This window comes from Nanorana parkeri, unplaced genomic scaffold (genome assembly GCF_000935625.1).
Source record: "Nanorana parkeri isolate BGI_ZX_2015 unplaced genomic scaffold, ASM93562v1 scaffold2427, whole genome shotgun sequence".
In the NCBI taxonomy this organism is placed as follows: Eukaryota; Metazoa; Chordata; class Amphibia; order Anura; family Dicroglossidae; genus Nanorana; species Nanorana parkeri.
Genome location: NW_017308695.1, coordinates 35,556 through 50,496, shown reverse-complemented (window position 1 = coordinate 50,496; position 14,941 = coordinate 35,556). Strand labels below are relative to the sequence as shown.

General features: G+C 45.1%; 1 protein-coding gene across 1 annotated transcript in view; it reads left to right on the top strand.

Moving 5' to 3' along the window:
• Nucleotides 1-14,941, top strand: part of SLC25A48 (solute carrier family 25 member 48) — a 59,438-nt gene that overhangs the window by 28,573 nt on the left and 15,924 nt on the right. Inside the window, exon 5 of the mRNA XM_018573563.1 lies at nt 9,076-9,333. Coding sequence (XP_018429065.1) covers nt 9,076-9,333 — 258 coding nt within the window. The remainder of the gene's footprint in view (nt 1-9,075; nt 9,334-14,941) is intronic.

Below are 14,941 nucleotides of genomic sequence, written 5' to 3'. Positions count from 1 at the left end.
TCCAATGGCAGGCTGGCTATTGCTCAGAGCATTAAAATAAAAAAAATAATTAAAAAAAGTTTTAAAAAGTAAAATTAAAATGACAAAAAATGTAAAAGAAAAAGTTTAATAAATACAAATTAAAAATGCAAACAAATAAAAAAAATAAAGTTTATAAAATAAAATTAAAAATAGAAAAATACTTTTTTTGGTGTGTCATTTTAAATAAAAAAAATGTTTTTGTTATATTGTAATCTTCTGAACAAAAGGAACAGACAGCAAAACAAACGTGACCCTTCCCTATGCTATCCAAAACTAAAAAATGTTTTTTTGGCTGGAGTTACACTTAAAAAAATGTACCTGTTCTGACTTGCATACAAATTTAACTTAAGTACAAACCTACAGTCCCTATCTTGTATGTAACCCGGGGACTGCCTGTACACTCCTGTTAATCATAAATGTGGGACCTTGATCTATAATCTCACAATTTACATCCTTTCAGATTATCACCGACAAAACACTGAAAAATCAACAGAATAGTTTAGAGTAGTTTGACCTATTTGTATATACAGCTCGAAAGTAATGTTTTTGTTGTTGACTGTACCTTTCTCTGCCTTCCTCTCCCAGTGACCATAGCGCTCCCTCACTCGCCACCCCCTTCCCTTAACCAATGAATTGTAAGGCATGAGGGAAAAAATTACAAGTGCGGTCTCACAAATGTTGACCTGACAGAAATGTTAACTCATCTTCATTATTTCTAGTATTATAAAACAAAAATTAAAATCAATAACTGGCTGGTAATTAGCTTTAACCCTCTGCAAGCTACTTTACACCCTTACTCAAAGGAGAATTTAGTAAATCAACCCTACAAATCAACTAATGTGCGGTCAGAATGTCTTTGCAACACTGTGCTAAACATAACATGTGCATAGAGCAGAGCTGTGAGAGGAACCAGCAGACCCCACACACTACAGTCTGCCTGCAACAAACTACAAGAGAGGGGCAGATACAAGTCCCGGTCACCCTGTACAAGGAGATGGAGGAATAATGACTGGCCTTTATCACAGGAAGCTCCTGCACAAAGGAAAGCACATGCCTTTTGTATTTAGATAATATTTGCTTATCCTGGAGTCAGCGGCGTCTCAAGGGGGGTGCGGGCCACACACAGGTGACACCATTGGAGGGGTTACATAGTTAGTCAGGTTGAATAAAGACACATGTCCATCGACTTCAACCTATAGAGATATGGGGAAAAAAAGCTTAAACAGAAAGCTATGCCCACAATTGCCCACTGTTGATCCAGAGGAAGGCAAAAAAAACCTTTAAAAACATGGTTCAATTTGCTCCAATCATGGGAAAAAAATCCTTCCTGATCCCATAAGGCAATCGGATATTCCCTGGATCAACAATCTCTGGTGCCTAATATATCTATAAGAAGTCAATATCCAGTAATATTCTGTGCATTTAGGAATACATCCAGATTTTGTTTTTATACAATTAACTGAGCTAGCTAGAACTAGCTCCTGGAGGAGTCTATTCCACATTTTCACAGCTCTAACTGTGAAGAATCCTTTCCGTATGCAAATGTTAAACCTCTTTTCCTCCAGACGCAAAGAGCGCCCCCTTGTCCTTTGCAGTGACCTTAAAGTGAATAATTTGGCACCAACCTCACTATATGGACCATTTATATATTTATTCATAGTGATCATGTCCCCCCTTAATTGCCTCTTCTCCAGAGAGAACAAATTCAGGTCAGCTAATCTTTCCTCATAGCTGAGCTACTCCATGCCTTTTATGAATTTAGTTGCCCTTCTCTGCACTTTCTCCAGTTCCACAATATCCTTTTTGTAAACTGGTGCCCAAAACTGAACTGCATATTCCAGATGAGGTCTTACTAATGCTTTGTACAGGGGCATGATTATGTCTCTATCTCTGGAGTCCCTTGTAATACAAGAAAGTATTTTGCTTGCTTTAGAAACTGCAGCTTGACATTGCCTGCTATTATTGAGTCTATGATCTACCAGAACACCCAGCTCTTTCTCCATCATTGGCTCCCCCAAACATACCCCCTCTAGAGTGTATGAAGCTGCACACCGCACAGTGCCTAGTGAAGCACTGATTGGTTAAAGCCTTGCACCTGACCAAAGGTCAGGTGCAAGACTTGCCCAAACATGGCACAGTGCTCTGCAAGAGCCATGAGTAATGATGACTTTGCCCAATCATGGCTCACAGCTAAGCCCCAGCACCACAGTATATAAGGCTGCTTACACCGTAGCTGGAGTTAAAAAGAGATAAAGTCTATGGCAGTCTATTATAGCAGTCTATAATTGAAGTCTATTATAGCAGTCAGTCTATTATAGCAGTCAGTCTATTATAGCAGTCTATTTTGCAGTCTATTGAAATCCGCATCATATCTGAAAGGCCAACAAGGAGAGGCAGACACTCCCATGCAGCTAAAAGAGGGCAAGCAGCCTTTGTGTTCGGAGGCAAAAGTGCTGGTCGTGGACAGGCAGACTTGCCTGCCTGCAGAAGATGGTGCTGGCCTTGTTCTTCATCACAACATACAGAAGAGGTGGTGGAGTGGATAACTAAGCCATCCTCATCCTCCTCATCATCCTCATCCTCTGTCACCCACGCTCATGCTAGTTCACATTCCACCACAGCTGCCAAAGTGACCTATTCTGTCTCCTTGTCCACAGCTACTCCTGCTGTAGCCTCCCCATCATGCACGGAGGAGTCAACTAAATTATTTGAACATAGTGTCAGTCACATGCTGCTGGAGGTTGCACAGCAATTACAATGGCCTGATGTTGGTTCTGAGGTTGAGGAAGGGTGTAACATGAGCCTAGAGAGAGGGTGCCAATGATGGACAACAAATCGGCAGTCTGCCAGGTTGGCTTCAGTGACGAGGACAGAGGGGGATGATGATGATGATGATGATAATGAGGAGGAGGTCACTGACTCTACTTGGGTGCCTGATAGAAGAGAGGAGGAAAGTGAGGATGAGGCACTACCCCAATGAGGCAGGATGTCTTCCAGGGGCAGCCATAAGAGCAGTCACACTATTGCATCAGATGGCAGTGCTGCACAGGTGCAGGGCACTGTTGTTCTGCCAGCTCACTTCCAAGAACTCAGCTGTGTGAGAGCTTTTCAGCACATGTACAGCAGACCGCAGCATTGTTTGCAATCTCTTTCTCAAGCGGATCAAGCGTGGCAAAAACATCAGCCACTTGGGTGCCATGTGCTTGAAAAGACATCTGACACCTGCCATGCAGCCTGTTGGCAAGGGCACCAGAAAAAGGTCCACACTTCTCCTCGCACCTCATCTGTCATCTCTTCACCCCACTATAGATCATAGTTACATAGTTACATAGTATTTGAGGTTGAATAAAGACATTAGTCCATCAAGTCCAACCTATTAGGATCATGCCATGTCAAAAGCCATCACTGAGAGGGATGATGGTATAGCAATGGCTGTCACAGGTCCTTGCGCAAAATCTGCCAGCAGCCCACCAGCTGTAGATTTTAGGAGTCAAATTTCACTGCCCTAGCTGCTGCAGCAAAAAAAAATATATTGTCCGAGCCATCCACATGCTTAGCGTCTAAATGCCAGCTTGGCCAAATTGCTAGCTTTACAACTGCTGCCTTTCCATATGGTGGACTCTGCCCCCTTCCGTGAATTTGCAGAATGTGCTGTACCACAGTGGCAGGTTCCCAAATGCAATTTATTTTCACGTAAGTCCATTCCAGGTCTATACCATCGTTGGACAAGGCAGTCAGCAGCAAGGTCCACATTTCCACTGACTCGTGGTCTAGGGCTCAGTGCTGGAGCTTGTTTAGCCACCACTCCTCCAAAAAGCTGGTGGTGATGATATGAGATCTGTCTGCTCCAGTCCCTCCTCTTCATCCTCCATGATGGCCTCTTCTGCCTAATTGTCCTGTGAACCACCAGTTCTCCCTAAGCTTTCAAGGGGCTACGCAACAGGTCAGGCTAAAAGATGACATGCAGTGCTTCAGCTGGTTTATCTAGGGGCCTTAGCCACAGAGATTCTTTCAGCTCTGCAGGGGCAGGCCCAGAGGTGGTTAATGCCATGGCAGCTTGAGCCAGGAATGGTTGTATGTGACAATGGCAGCAACCTTCTTTCCGCTCTTCAACAGGGAAAGTTAACACATGTACCATGCTTGGCACACATCCTCAATTTGGTGGTGCAGCATTTCTTAAACAGGTACCCAGGGCTGCAAGATCTTCTGGGGTAGGCCAGAAAAGTCTGTAACCATTTCAGGCACTCATACCCAGCCAGTGTTCGTCTGGCTGAAATTCAACGGGAATTCAACCTGCCCACAAACAGTCTCATTTGTGACATGCCCACCAGGTGGAACTCCACTTTGGCAATGCTGCAGTGGTTGCAGCAGAGGGCCATCAACGAGTACCAGTGTGAGTATGGCACAAGAACAGGCTCAGGGGACCTTGGCTTTTTTTCCCCCCACGCCAGTGGCTGGTGATAAAGGATGCATGCACTGTACTGTCACCATTTGAGAAGGCGACAAGGATGGTGACCCGTGACAATGCATGCATCAGTGACACCATCCCTCTTGTGTTCCTGCTGGAGCATACTCTACATGGAATTATGGATAGGGCACTTGAGGCAGAACAGCGGGAGGAAGAGGAGGATTTCCTTTCCTCTCAAGGCCCCCTTTATGCAAAAACCATTCCTGCGCGGCAGCAGAACACACACGAGGAGGAGGAGGATTATGGCAGCTTTGGAAGCATTGAAGCAGAAAATGACTTACGGCAGTTCTCAAGGGAGGGTTTTCTGTCCCCAGAAATCCAGGGAGTAGTACGTGGCAGGGAGGAGGTAGTTCATGATAGCGTTATCTTCAGTGACCCTGAAGACTCTGATTCTCATGCCTCCTCAAACTTACAGTGCATGGGCTCCCTTATTCTGCAAAGCCTGCAAAACGACCCGAGGATTCCTGGTATCAAGGAGAGGAATCATTTTTAGTTGTCGACCCTTCATGATCCATGTTACAAGCGTAAAGTTGCAGAGCTCATCCTGCACACACAGGAGGAGCGCAGGATGAAACTTGTGGACGCGTTGAAGCGAAACTTGTGTAACACCTTTCTAGACACTGGTAGGTTACCATTTCATAAGGGAGGTATTTCTGAGGTGTCGGTTGGTCAAAGGAAGGGAGCCCCCTGACTGATGTCTTTAAAAAAATATTTAGTCCTTAGCTCCCAGGGCTGTTAGCTTTAGGCACCCATCTGCAGTGTCTGCATCATATGGTGCAGGATTACCTAAGGGCAAGAGCAGACATGAAGAGCTTTCCAGCGAACGATCCACTGGCTTACTGGGTCTTGAGAATGGATCACTGGCCAGAACTTACCCAATATGCAATGGAGATACAGGGCTGCCCTGCATCCAGCATGCATTCCGAACGGACATTCAGTGCTGCAGGAGGTTTTGTGACAGAAAAAGAGTGCATCTGTACACAAACTCTGTTGACCGGCTGACATTTATCAAAATGAATCAGTCCTGGATCAGCAGCAGCTATCAATCCCCTGAAGCAGATGTAAACGATTAAATTTGTCAGAGATCTGGGATCTCTGGAAGACTGCCTGGGCTGCCTAACTTTGTGGGTGATTATTCTATCTTTAAGTACTGTTTTTGGTTTAGTGCACCACCAACACCCAAGGCCCAATTTTTCCGCACCTGCATGTGACAGGTGCTTATAATTTCAATTTCTTGCAATATTTATTTTTTATTTTTTACAGCAGGGCCATCCCTGCGCTTGCCAAAAGTAACTGTAACTGTCAGTGTTCAGGCACCACCAATGGCCCAATTTTTCCACACCCGCTTGTGACAGGTGCATGTAATTTAAAAAATGTTAAAGCAGGGTGAGGGGTTACAGTGTGCAGACAACACCAACACCCAAGGCCCATTTTTTTTTTGGGCACCTGTGTGATATATAATTGTGTGCATATAATTTGATTTTTTTACAGCAGGGTCCATTCCTGAGCTCACCAAGAGTAACTGTAAGGGTTTAAAGTGTGGAGGCACCACCAAAGCTAAAGGCCCAGTTTTAAAGCACCTATTGTTACTTTCATTCAACACCTGCAATAGAGGCACCAGAATTTATCTTTAAAAATCTGTAACCTTGTTCCAAGTGTCCTTAAATGTGGCCCCTTCATACAGGCTGCCTCCACAAGCAGTTGCTTACAAGATTAAAGGAGAACTATGGGGTTAAGTCTTTTCCCCATAGTTCTCCTTAGGGTAACGGGAGGACACAAACTAGCGTCCTCCTGTCACCCTAGGCTCAGTATACCGTGAGCTGTGGCTCGCGGTATACTGAGACGTCCCAGTATACCACGAGCTGCTGCTCGTGGTATACTGAGACGCCGCAGCTGAAGCGGATCCCGACAATTATGTCTGGATCCGCCCAGCTGCGTGACTAACAGCTGGCTCTGCCTATCCAGAGGCAGAGCCAGCTGTATCCGCCCCCTCCCCCGTCCGTTCCGCCAGTCAGCACTGGCGGATCGGAGCGGAATCCAGCCCCTCCCCTGTCACGGCAGAGTGCCATGACAGGATCGAGAGGTGAGCGAACGCCGGTATGTGTTCGCTCACCTCCTGATCTACTGAGCCGACCTGTGACAGTCTCATTGTCACAGGTCGGCTAGAACTAATGAGGTGAGTGAAAAGCACTCACCTCATAGTTCTCCTTTAAGGGAAAACCAATTACCGGCAATTTAAATATATTTTTTTCTTTATAAATGTCACTTTTTGCTGCAGCAGGTTCTATACATTATACAGATCCGCCACTTTACAGGCAGTTTTAGGGAACCCCCAGGCACATATCGGAGGAATATGGAATTTTTCATAAAATGATATGTCAATTTTGTTGAGCTTTATCTCTAAATGCCCTAAGTCAGAAATTAAAGATGTTTTTTTTCTCTTGAAGAAAACTGCTAAATTGTAAACTCTGTTTCATTCCGGTCTGCTGTGGCAATAAGTATTGCAGAAGTTTTGTAAAGGTCAGAATTGCTATAGCAGATACTATAACTGGTGCCTGTTGCCACTCAAAAACGTGGTGGCAGTTACTGTTTGTGTAAATGATTAACTGTGGAGTTAACCGACCACGGTGACGATCACTCTCATTTGACCAGCACTTTGATTGTTATCCCGCGAGCTGGAAAATCTCTCTTCACTGTGAGACTGGGATTGCATCCGCTTTGATGGCCCCCTATGTATCCCCTTCATACTGGAAAGAGAAACTGAGAACATAGAGTCCTCAGTCTTCTACTCCCTTGGCACCCAGTAGAGCACTAAACTCAGAAGTGATTACGAATAAGCACATTTGATTCAATTTTACTCTGCAAGAGACAGGTAAACATTATGGTAATATTTACTGATCTTAGTGCTCAGCATCCTGAAAAAGATGGAAATGAGACAAGCAGGAAGAAAGAGAGCTGATTTTATTGCAAGCAATGTAAACAAACCTGCAGCAGCTGGGTGGGGGAGTGCAAGAACTTTATAAATAGATGTGATCTGCAGCTTGTTAGCCACCAGTCACATTCATTAATAATTCCACTCAGTCCTTGTTATCACTTTTGATGGAAACCTAATAGGGTTTACAATGTACAACATACTGTATATAAAGTAGCAGAACTTTCTAAAGCAGGTATGCTTATTAGATCAGGGCCCCCTCCGTCTTTATAAATTGCTACATATTGGAATGGTAATAATGTACCTGAAGAAAAATGTTATATACTATAATACAGGTTAAACTCGAAAAATTAGAATATCGTGCTAAAGTTCATTTATTTCACTAATGCAACTTAGCCGTCTTCCAGGAGATTTTGGAGCACTTCATGCTTTCTTCCGCAGACGAGCTCTAGGGGATGCTGACTTCATATTCCAGCAGGACTTGGCACCTGCCCACACTGCCAAAAAATTTCTGAGATTGTGGATCTGGGTTTTCATGAGCTGTAAGCCATAATCATCACAATTATGACAAACCACGGCTTGAACTATCTTGCTTTGCATGTAATGAGTCTATCTCATATATTAGTTTCACCTTTTAAGTTGCATTAGTGAAATAAATGAACTTTTGCACGATATTCTAATTTTTCGAGTTGCACCTGTATATACTAACGATACCTCCGTCTTCCACCCATGGAACCTAGGAGAGGGTAACAGCACAATCCTTCCAGGTGGAATAATGAGAATTCCAAATATCATGAGGAAATGCTCTTACACTGGTCTGGACTGTCTTCCCCTGGTATTTGGGGTATTCATTGTTCCCCAGGAAATTCACCAGGAAATTTGCCAGGACGTAACACCCTGTAATACAAAATACTTAGGGTTAGGGTTTCTTGCTGGTACATTTTTGCCCTTCTAATTTATAGTGATTTATACAGGGAGAGAAGACCCTGATCTAATAAGCAGACCATGCATTTTACTACAATGTCTACTTTAATAAGATGTCTGCAAATATCAACTTCTCTGGCTTGAAACTCCAGCCTGCTGCTTTCAATTCCTTCATCCTGATGAAAGCTCTTGTATTGGCCTTTGAGGTGCTGTCATTGGATAGTGCTTGTGAAAGGTTTAGGGGCAGATCTCCAAGGAAGAAAGCTTGAGCCCTTTAGTAAGTGTAAAGCTGGTCATACACCTATAAATTATCTGCAGATTTTCTATGGTCAGATGGAAAAAGTGCAACAGATTCCTCTATCTATGCTAAACTGTGTGGATAGAGGAATCTACCACTAGGCCGAGCTTCAGTATCTTGCTAGTTGGCCCAGCTGGCTGTCAAAATACCTGAACAATCTGATTGAATGCAGGCTTTGTTCAGGTATTTTGAGAGCCTGCGGGGACGACTAGCAAGATAATCTATAGGTGTATGGCCAGCTTTAACCTGAGACTGAAGTGGTTCCCCAGGTGCACTGATGGGAACTTTGGTGCAAAGATGCCTTTTATATGTTGTAAAATGTGGAAGTTTTAATTTAGTCTTTGTGTTCTTTGTAACATGTACTAAAACATCAACCAACTGCATCAAATAAATCTCTTACTTTTTATACTAATGTTTTCTTCTTTGTTTAAGAAGGACTGTCACTTAACCAGAAGACATCACTCCTTTATTATCAAACAACATACAGAGGCCCAATACATTGTGTTTACTACATATTGAGGAAGGAAGGTTTCACTGGAATGTATCGTGGAGCCGGAGCAATGATTCTCAGAGATGTTCCAGGTTACTGCGTATACTTCATTCCCTACACATATATTTGTAAGTGGCTGACACTAGAACATCACAGCACTCCAAGCGCTTTCTCTGTGTGGCTGGCAGGTGGCATTGCAGGTATGCATTTTCTTTATTCTTTGTAACCATATAGTCATTCATGTTTTACAGTGGACCCTACTGCACAGTTGTATAAAAGTTTGGGCAACCAAATATTTGTTTGTATCACAACTGATTTTCTGCTAGTACAAGTCAATGGAAAAGGCAAAGTAAAGCACCTCAGAAGAATGTCATAACTAGTGTTGGGCTAGATGTTCGAGTTGACAAAGAGTTTGACTCGAACATCGCTAGTTTGTGTGTTCAGTGAACACACGAACTATAAGGGCGTTCGGCGGGCCTTGTGAAGCTCTGATTGGCTAAAGCCTTGCACCTGACCACAGGTCAGGTGCAAGACTTTGCCCAATCATGGCACAGTGCACTGAAGAGCCATGATTGGGGAAAGTCATGATGACTTTCCCCAACCATGGCTCACCTATCAGATGTCGCACAACTGTAAACAGTATAGAACTGTATAACATGGCTTTCTCTCCCGGCAAACACTGCCAGCTCTCCCTACCTACTCTATCAATAGGGTTGCCACCTTTTCTTCAAGTGAAACCCGAACACTCTAGCGACGCACGGACATTTTTTGTTGTGAGAATGAGTCGTGGCTTTTTTATATGTAAATAGCACCACCCTTTTATATGTAAATATCGCAGTAGCCCCTATCTTAATTTTGGTTGCCCCTGTCTGCCTGACATCTTGTGTCCGGGTTTCTGCTGCCATGAAACCCGGACACAGCATTCAAAACCTGAACTGTCCGGGTGAATCCTGGACAGGTGGCAACCCTATCTATCACACACTGATGAAAGACTGCTGTGCACCCTGCCTTTTATAGTGAGGGGGCTGAAACATATGAAAACCTCTATTATTGACCCTTCTTCCAGTTCAAAGGCCAGGAAGTGCATTATTAGTAATTGGTTGCTATAGTGGCGTATGGCCACATGGCTAGGTTCACCTGGAGTCCATGCTCTACCCAAAAGTAAAGCTCATCCCTATTTAAACCATTTAACCATCAAACAATGAAAGATAATTGGCTGTTTTGGATCACTACATGTTTTACGTTAAACTAAAAAAGAAACTTATTACCCTAAGCTCAGTATACCGCGAGCTACAGCTCGCGGTATACTGTGACGCTGCAGCCAGAGCGGATCCCGACCTGGACGTCGGGATCCGCCCAGCTGCGTGAGTGACAGCTGGCTCTGCCTATCTGCCTATGAGTGGAAATCACTCATCTCATAGTTCTCCTTTAAGTAAATGTAGATGTGCTTTAAGCTAGGATTTAGCTTATCATATTTCTCCAAATGCATAGATTTGCTTTCTCTTTAATCGGTCTTGTTCACATATCACAAGCAGCTATGTATACTGAAACAGACAGCTAACTACCGTCTTCCTGCTATTGAATAACCACACTGTGTCAGCGGTTGTCATTAAAATCAAACATAATCATGCATGGCTCAGCATCATGTCTTCAGTTATGGATATAATCAGGGGCGTCTTTAATACTGAGTCGACCCTGGGCAAACTATTTCTTGCCCCCCCCCCGGGCCTAACAGCAGCATACTGTTGTGCTTGCTGGACCACGTGTCTATGTAACGCTCCTAATTCAACGGTTAGGATCTCAACTGCGGAGTTTTGTAACATTAACTTTTACCCACCTGGGTAGTGAGGTTTTGGGTCTATAGGTTAATCAGTATGTATCCCAGGCGGCTCTCTCAGACTCAATTCAGAGAGTTAGGAATTGTTAACATCATACACCTCTCCCTAACTATAAGGTTAATGTTAATTAATCTAGGGCAGTCCTCAAGTGAAGTTTAGTAATGCAGCAGCAAGCATCAAGCAAGCATCAAGTGAAATGATAATGCGGCAGTTCAATTAAGTATACCACAGGGGCGGATCCAGAGTCTATTCTCGGGAGGGGCACTGCCAGAAAATAAAGTAGATCCCTGGATCCAGACAAGCCCAGCCTCCTGTCTCCCACGCTGTCAGAAACTGCATACAGAGTGTGCTGGTTACTACCTGAGGCCCTGTTCACATATAGCGACATACCTTTGCAGCGGCCGGGATAGCGCGACTTTCAAGGCGACGTTCCAGCGACGATCCAGCGACGGTAGCGCGACCTTCTCCGTCGGGCTCCATAGAAAAAAAGCAAAATCGCGCAAAATCCGCCGAAAAAAGGGTCCGGTAGAAGCGACTTGCGACCGCAACGAGCGACGCGCGGCATGGAGTTAAGGCAGCTCCATTGAATAGCATTGGCCGGCGACTTCTCGCGCGACAAGTCGCTATTTGTGAACGGGGCCTAAACCGGCGCGCTGTGTGCAGCTTCTGAGAAGAAACGCTATTAGCATAGCGAGGAAGCCGGCTGCGCATTTTGCATCACTCACGCTACGCTAATAGCGTATCTTCTCAGAAGCTGCACACAGCTTGGCCGTTTAAGTAGTAACCAGCACGCTCTGTAGGCAGCTTCTGACAGCGGGGGAGACGGGAAGCTGGGCTTGTCGGTGGATCCAGGCATCAGGTGAGTATTAAAAAACAAAAATGTTTTATTTTATGTTCCTGGGGACATGTAGGGCTCATTCACACTGGAATCGGCCGGCACGTACAGCTCCGTGCTGCGTGCACAGCCGTATCGGGCAGCTCCCGGGAAGGACAGGTGCTGCGTATGATTAGTATGCAGCCCCTGTCCTTCTCTATGGGTGTATGCAGCCGTACACCCCCCTACGCTCACCCGCCCAGCACGTCCGTACGGGTGCATGTTTCCTTGCTCGGACGCAGACAGGATCCATCCTGTCAGCATACGGGTACGCTCACCTGCACCGATGTACAGGATGGGTGAGCGCAGGGCGGCGTACGGCGTACGGCCACGTAGTCCCATAGAGAAGAATGGGGGCTGTGTACTAATCACATGCAGCACCTGTCCTTCCCAGGAGCTGCCCGATACGGCCTTGCACACAGCACGGAGCTGTACGTGCCGGCCGATTCCAGTGTGAATGAGCCCTCCTCAGGCATCACCTGATGCCTGGATCCACCGACAAGCCCTTAAAAATGTTCCTGGATTTAAAAAAAACTGGTCACCTTACCCTGGTGGTCAGTGGGGGCTCTGGTTGGTAGTGAGGGCTCTCCTGCGCTAAATGAAGCCCCCCGCCGCAGGTGCAATGGTTCCCTCCCTCCACCACCTCTCTGCCACCTGCACCGCTACAGGATCTCTAGATCCACTGGTATACCAGCAATGTTTAAGCAAGCATCAAGTGATAATGTAGCCAGGGCCGGTGCTAGGATTCTTGCCTACACAGGCAAGGTGCATTTTTGCGCCCCCGGCGACTGCCTGAGGTGCCGCACGTGTCGGGATCCTCTGGCAGTCGCCGGCCAGCTAAATTAGGACCCCACCTGGAGCTCCTCCCACTGGACCAGCGCTGACCAGGTAAGTGAAAAGAAAAAAAACATAGCGCAAACATCGGGGCATTTTGACAAGTACTTCCGCCCTCACCCTGCAGCGCCCTCAGGCGGTCGTCTGACTTGCCTTGCAGTAGCGTCGGGCCTGAATGTAGCAGTTCAATGAAGTATACCAGCAATGTTTAAGAAAGCATCAAGTGAAGTAATAATGCAGCAGTTCAATGAAGTATACCAGCAGTGTTTAAACAAGGACCATCTGTCCATAGGATTGCATGGTATTTGGCGTTGGTAGGTAAGACAGAGACTCCTGATACTTGCGGTTTTAGAAGGACCCAGGCTGGGTCGGCGGTGTCCGCGGCTGTTGGGGTTAAAGAGAGAGAGGTCCCGGGTTCCTTGGTTTGCAGGGTCAGGCGGATAGAGCTAGCAGGGCGTACACTCTAAATTAGTGGAACGCCGTGCTAAGCTCCTCTTCCGCATTTGTCGGAGCAGTCGCGTTGGTGGGCAGAGCTGGGTGATGGGCACTCTGTACGTTGCGTTCCACTCTGGAGCGCAAGCCGTGAATGTCGGCAAGGGGATCTGTCTGCTGCGCTCCAGGTGACACGCTATATGACAACATGTTACAGTCTATGACATTATCTTCCATATGCTAAGGGAAGGCATATAAGGAGGGAAGGAATAAGCAAAAAAATGATGCCTGGGTACCTGCCACTGTGCAGCTGCATGGAACATAAATCACAGAAGGGGGCAGAAGGGGGCAACTGTAAAGCCAGCAGTCTGACAAGCTGGCATTGAGACACTGGACATGGGGCTGATTAGGGGACATTTTTTCTTCTGTTCTAGCAGCTAAGGAATAGACACCATGCTAGTCAAGGATGCTGATAGAGATGGTGCAGTGGGGTTACAAATGTTTCAAGTATATCATGTACTGTATAGTACACCTATTGGCAGAAAGAAAAGACAGATGTGCCCTGCCTCTCAAAGGTTCAGCCCACCTTTTCTGCCTCTCCTTTTGCTGTACTGTCTAATATAAATACAGGGGATTGGCTACATTTATTATCAACTATGGCAATATAGGAAATAAAGGTTGATCTGCTGAAAAAGGCGATTTTGCCTGTGTCAGTCAAGTTCACAAAACCCCAAAATAAAAAAAAGTCCCTAGCAAAATTATAATAAATTAAATATTTACCATTTTGACTCCACACCTTAATTATTTTGCATTTTATTTTACATTGGGTGATACAAACTAATATGGAGTTTACCACATTTCAATTTATACTATTGCAGAACAATACAGCACTGTGTATAGCATTGTATAAAGCACTGTATAACAAGGCAATCCCTCCCCGACCTTTCTACTTTAACACACACTGAAAAAAGACTGCTGTGAACCCTGCCTTTATTGTTACATAGTTACATAGTATTTGAGGTTGAATAAAGACATTAGTCCATCAAGTCCAACCTATTAGGATCTCATTCTAGGAGTACCTGTACCCCTGTATATTGCGGTCCCTTAAGAAATCATCCAAAAGTGGCAGTGAGTTCCAGACCCTAACCGCTCTAACTGTAAAGAACCCCCTGCGCCACTTGTGCTGGAATTTTTTTTCCACCAATTAGGTGGTGGCCTCTAGTTTTTGTAATGGAGTTAATTTTAAACAGTTTATCGCTAATGTTGCTACCACCATTGAACATTTTGTACATGGAGATCATATCCCCCCTTAATACAGGACAAAACCCTGCTAGCTTTGTTTATGCAGGCAGCACACTGTTCGACGCTCACGGTTCCGATGACAGATTACCCTGTCAGTCCGCCTGATGATGGAGTCTCCCACCACCAGGATCTGCCTCTCCTGACCCTCCATTATTGTGAGGGGGCTGAAGCAGAAGGAAAACCTAAATTATTGGCCCTTCTTCCAGTTTAAAGGCCAGGAAGTGCATTATTGGTAATTTGGTTCTATAGCGGCATATTAAGCGGGGTTAACCTGGAGCCCATCCTCTACCCAAAGCAGAAGCTTATCCCTATTTAAACCATTCCAAACAGGGAATGATGATTGGCTGTTTTGGATCACTACATGTTTTGCATTGCTTCTTGCCTAATCAAAAATGATTTTTGTGTAAGAAGCTAAAAAAGAACCTATGACTAAAATCACCACCACCCACTACAACAGAGGCTTGTGAAGATGCTTTCAATATTTTTTCACAACTACAAATATCACAATTACTGCAACTAGTCCCCCCC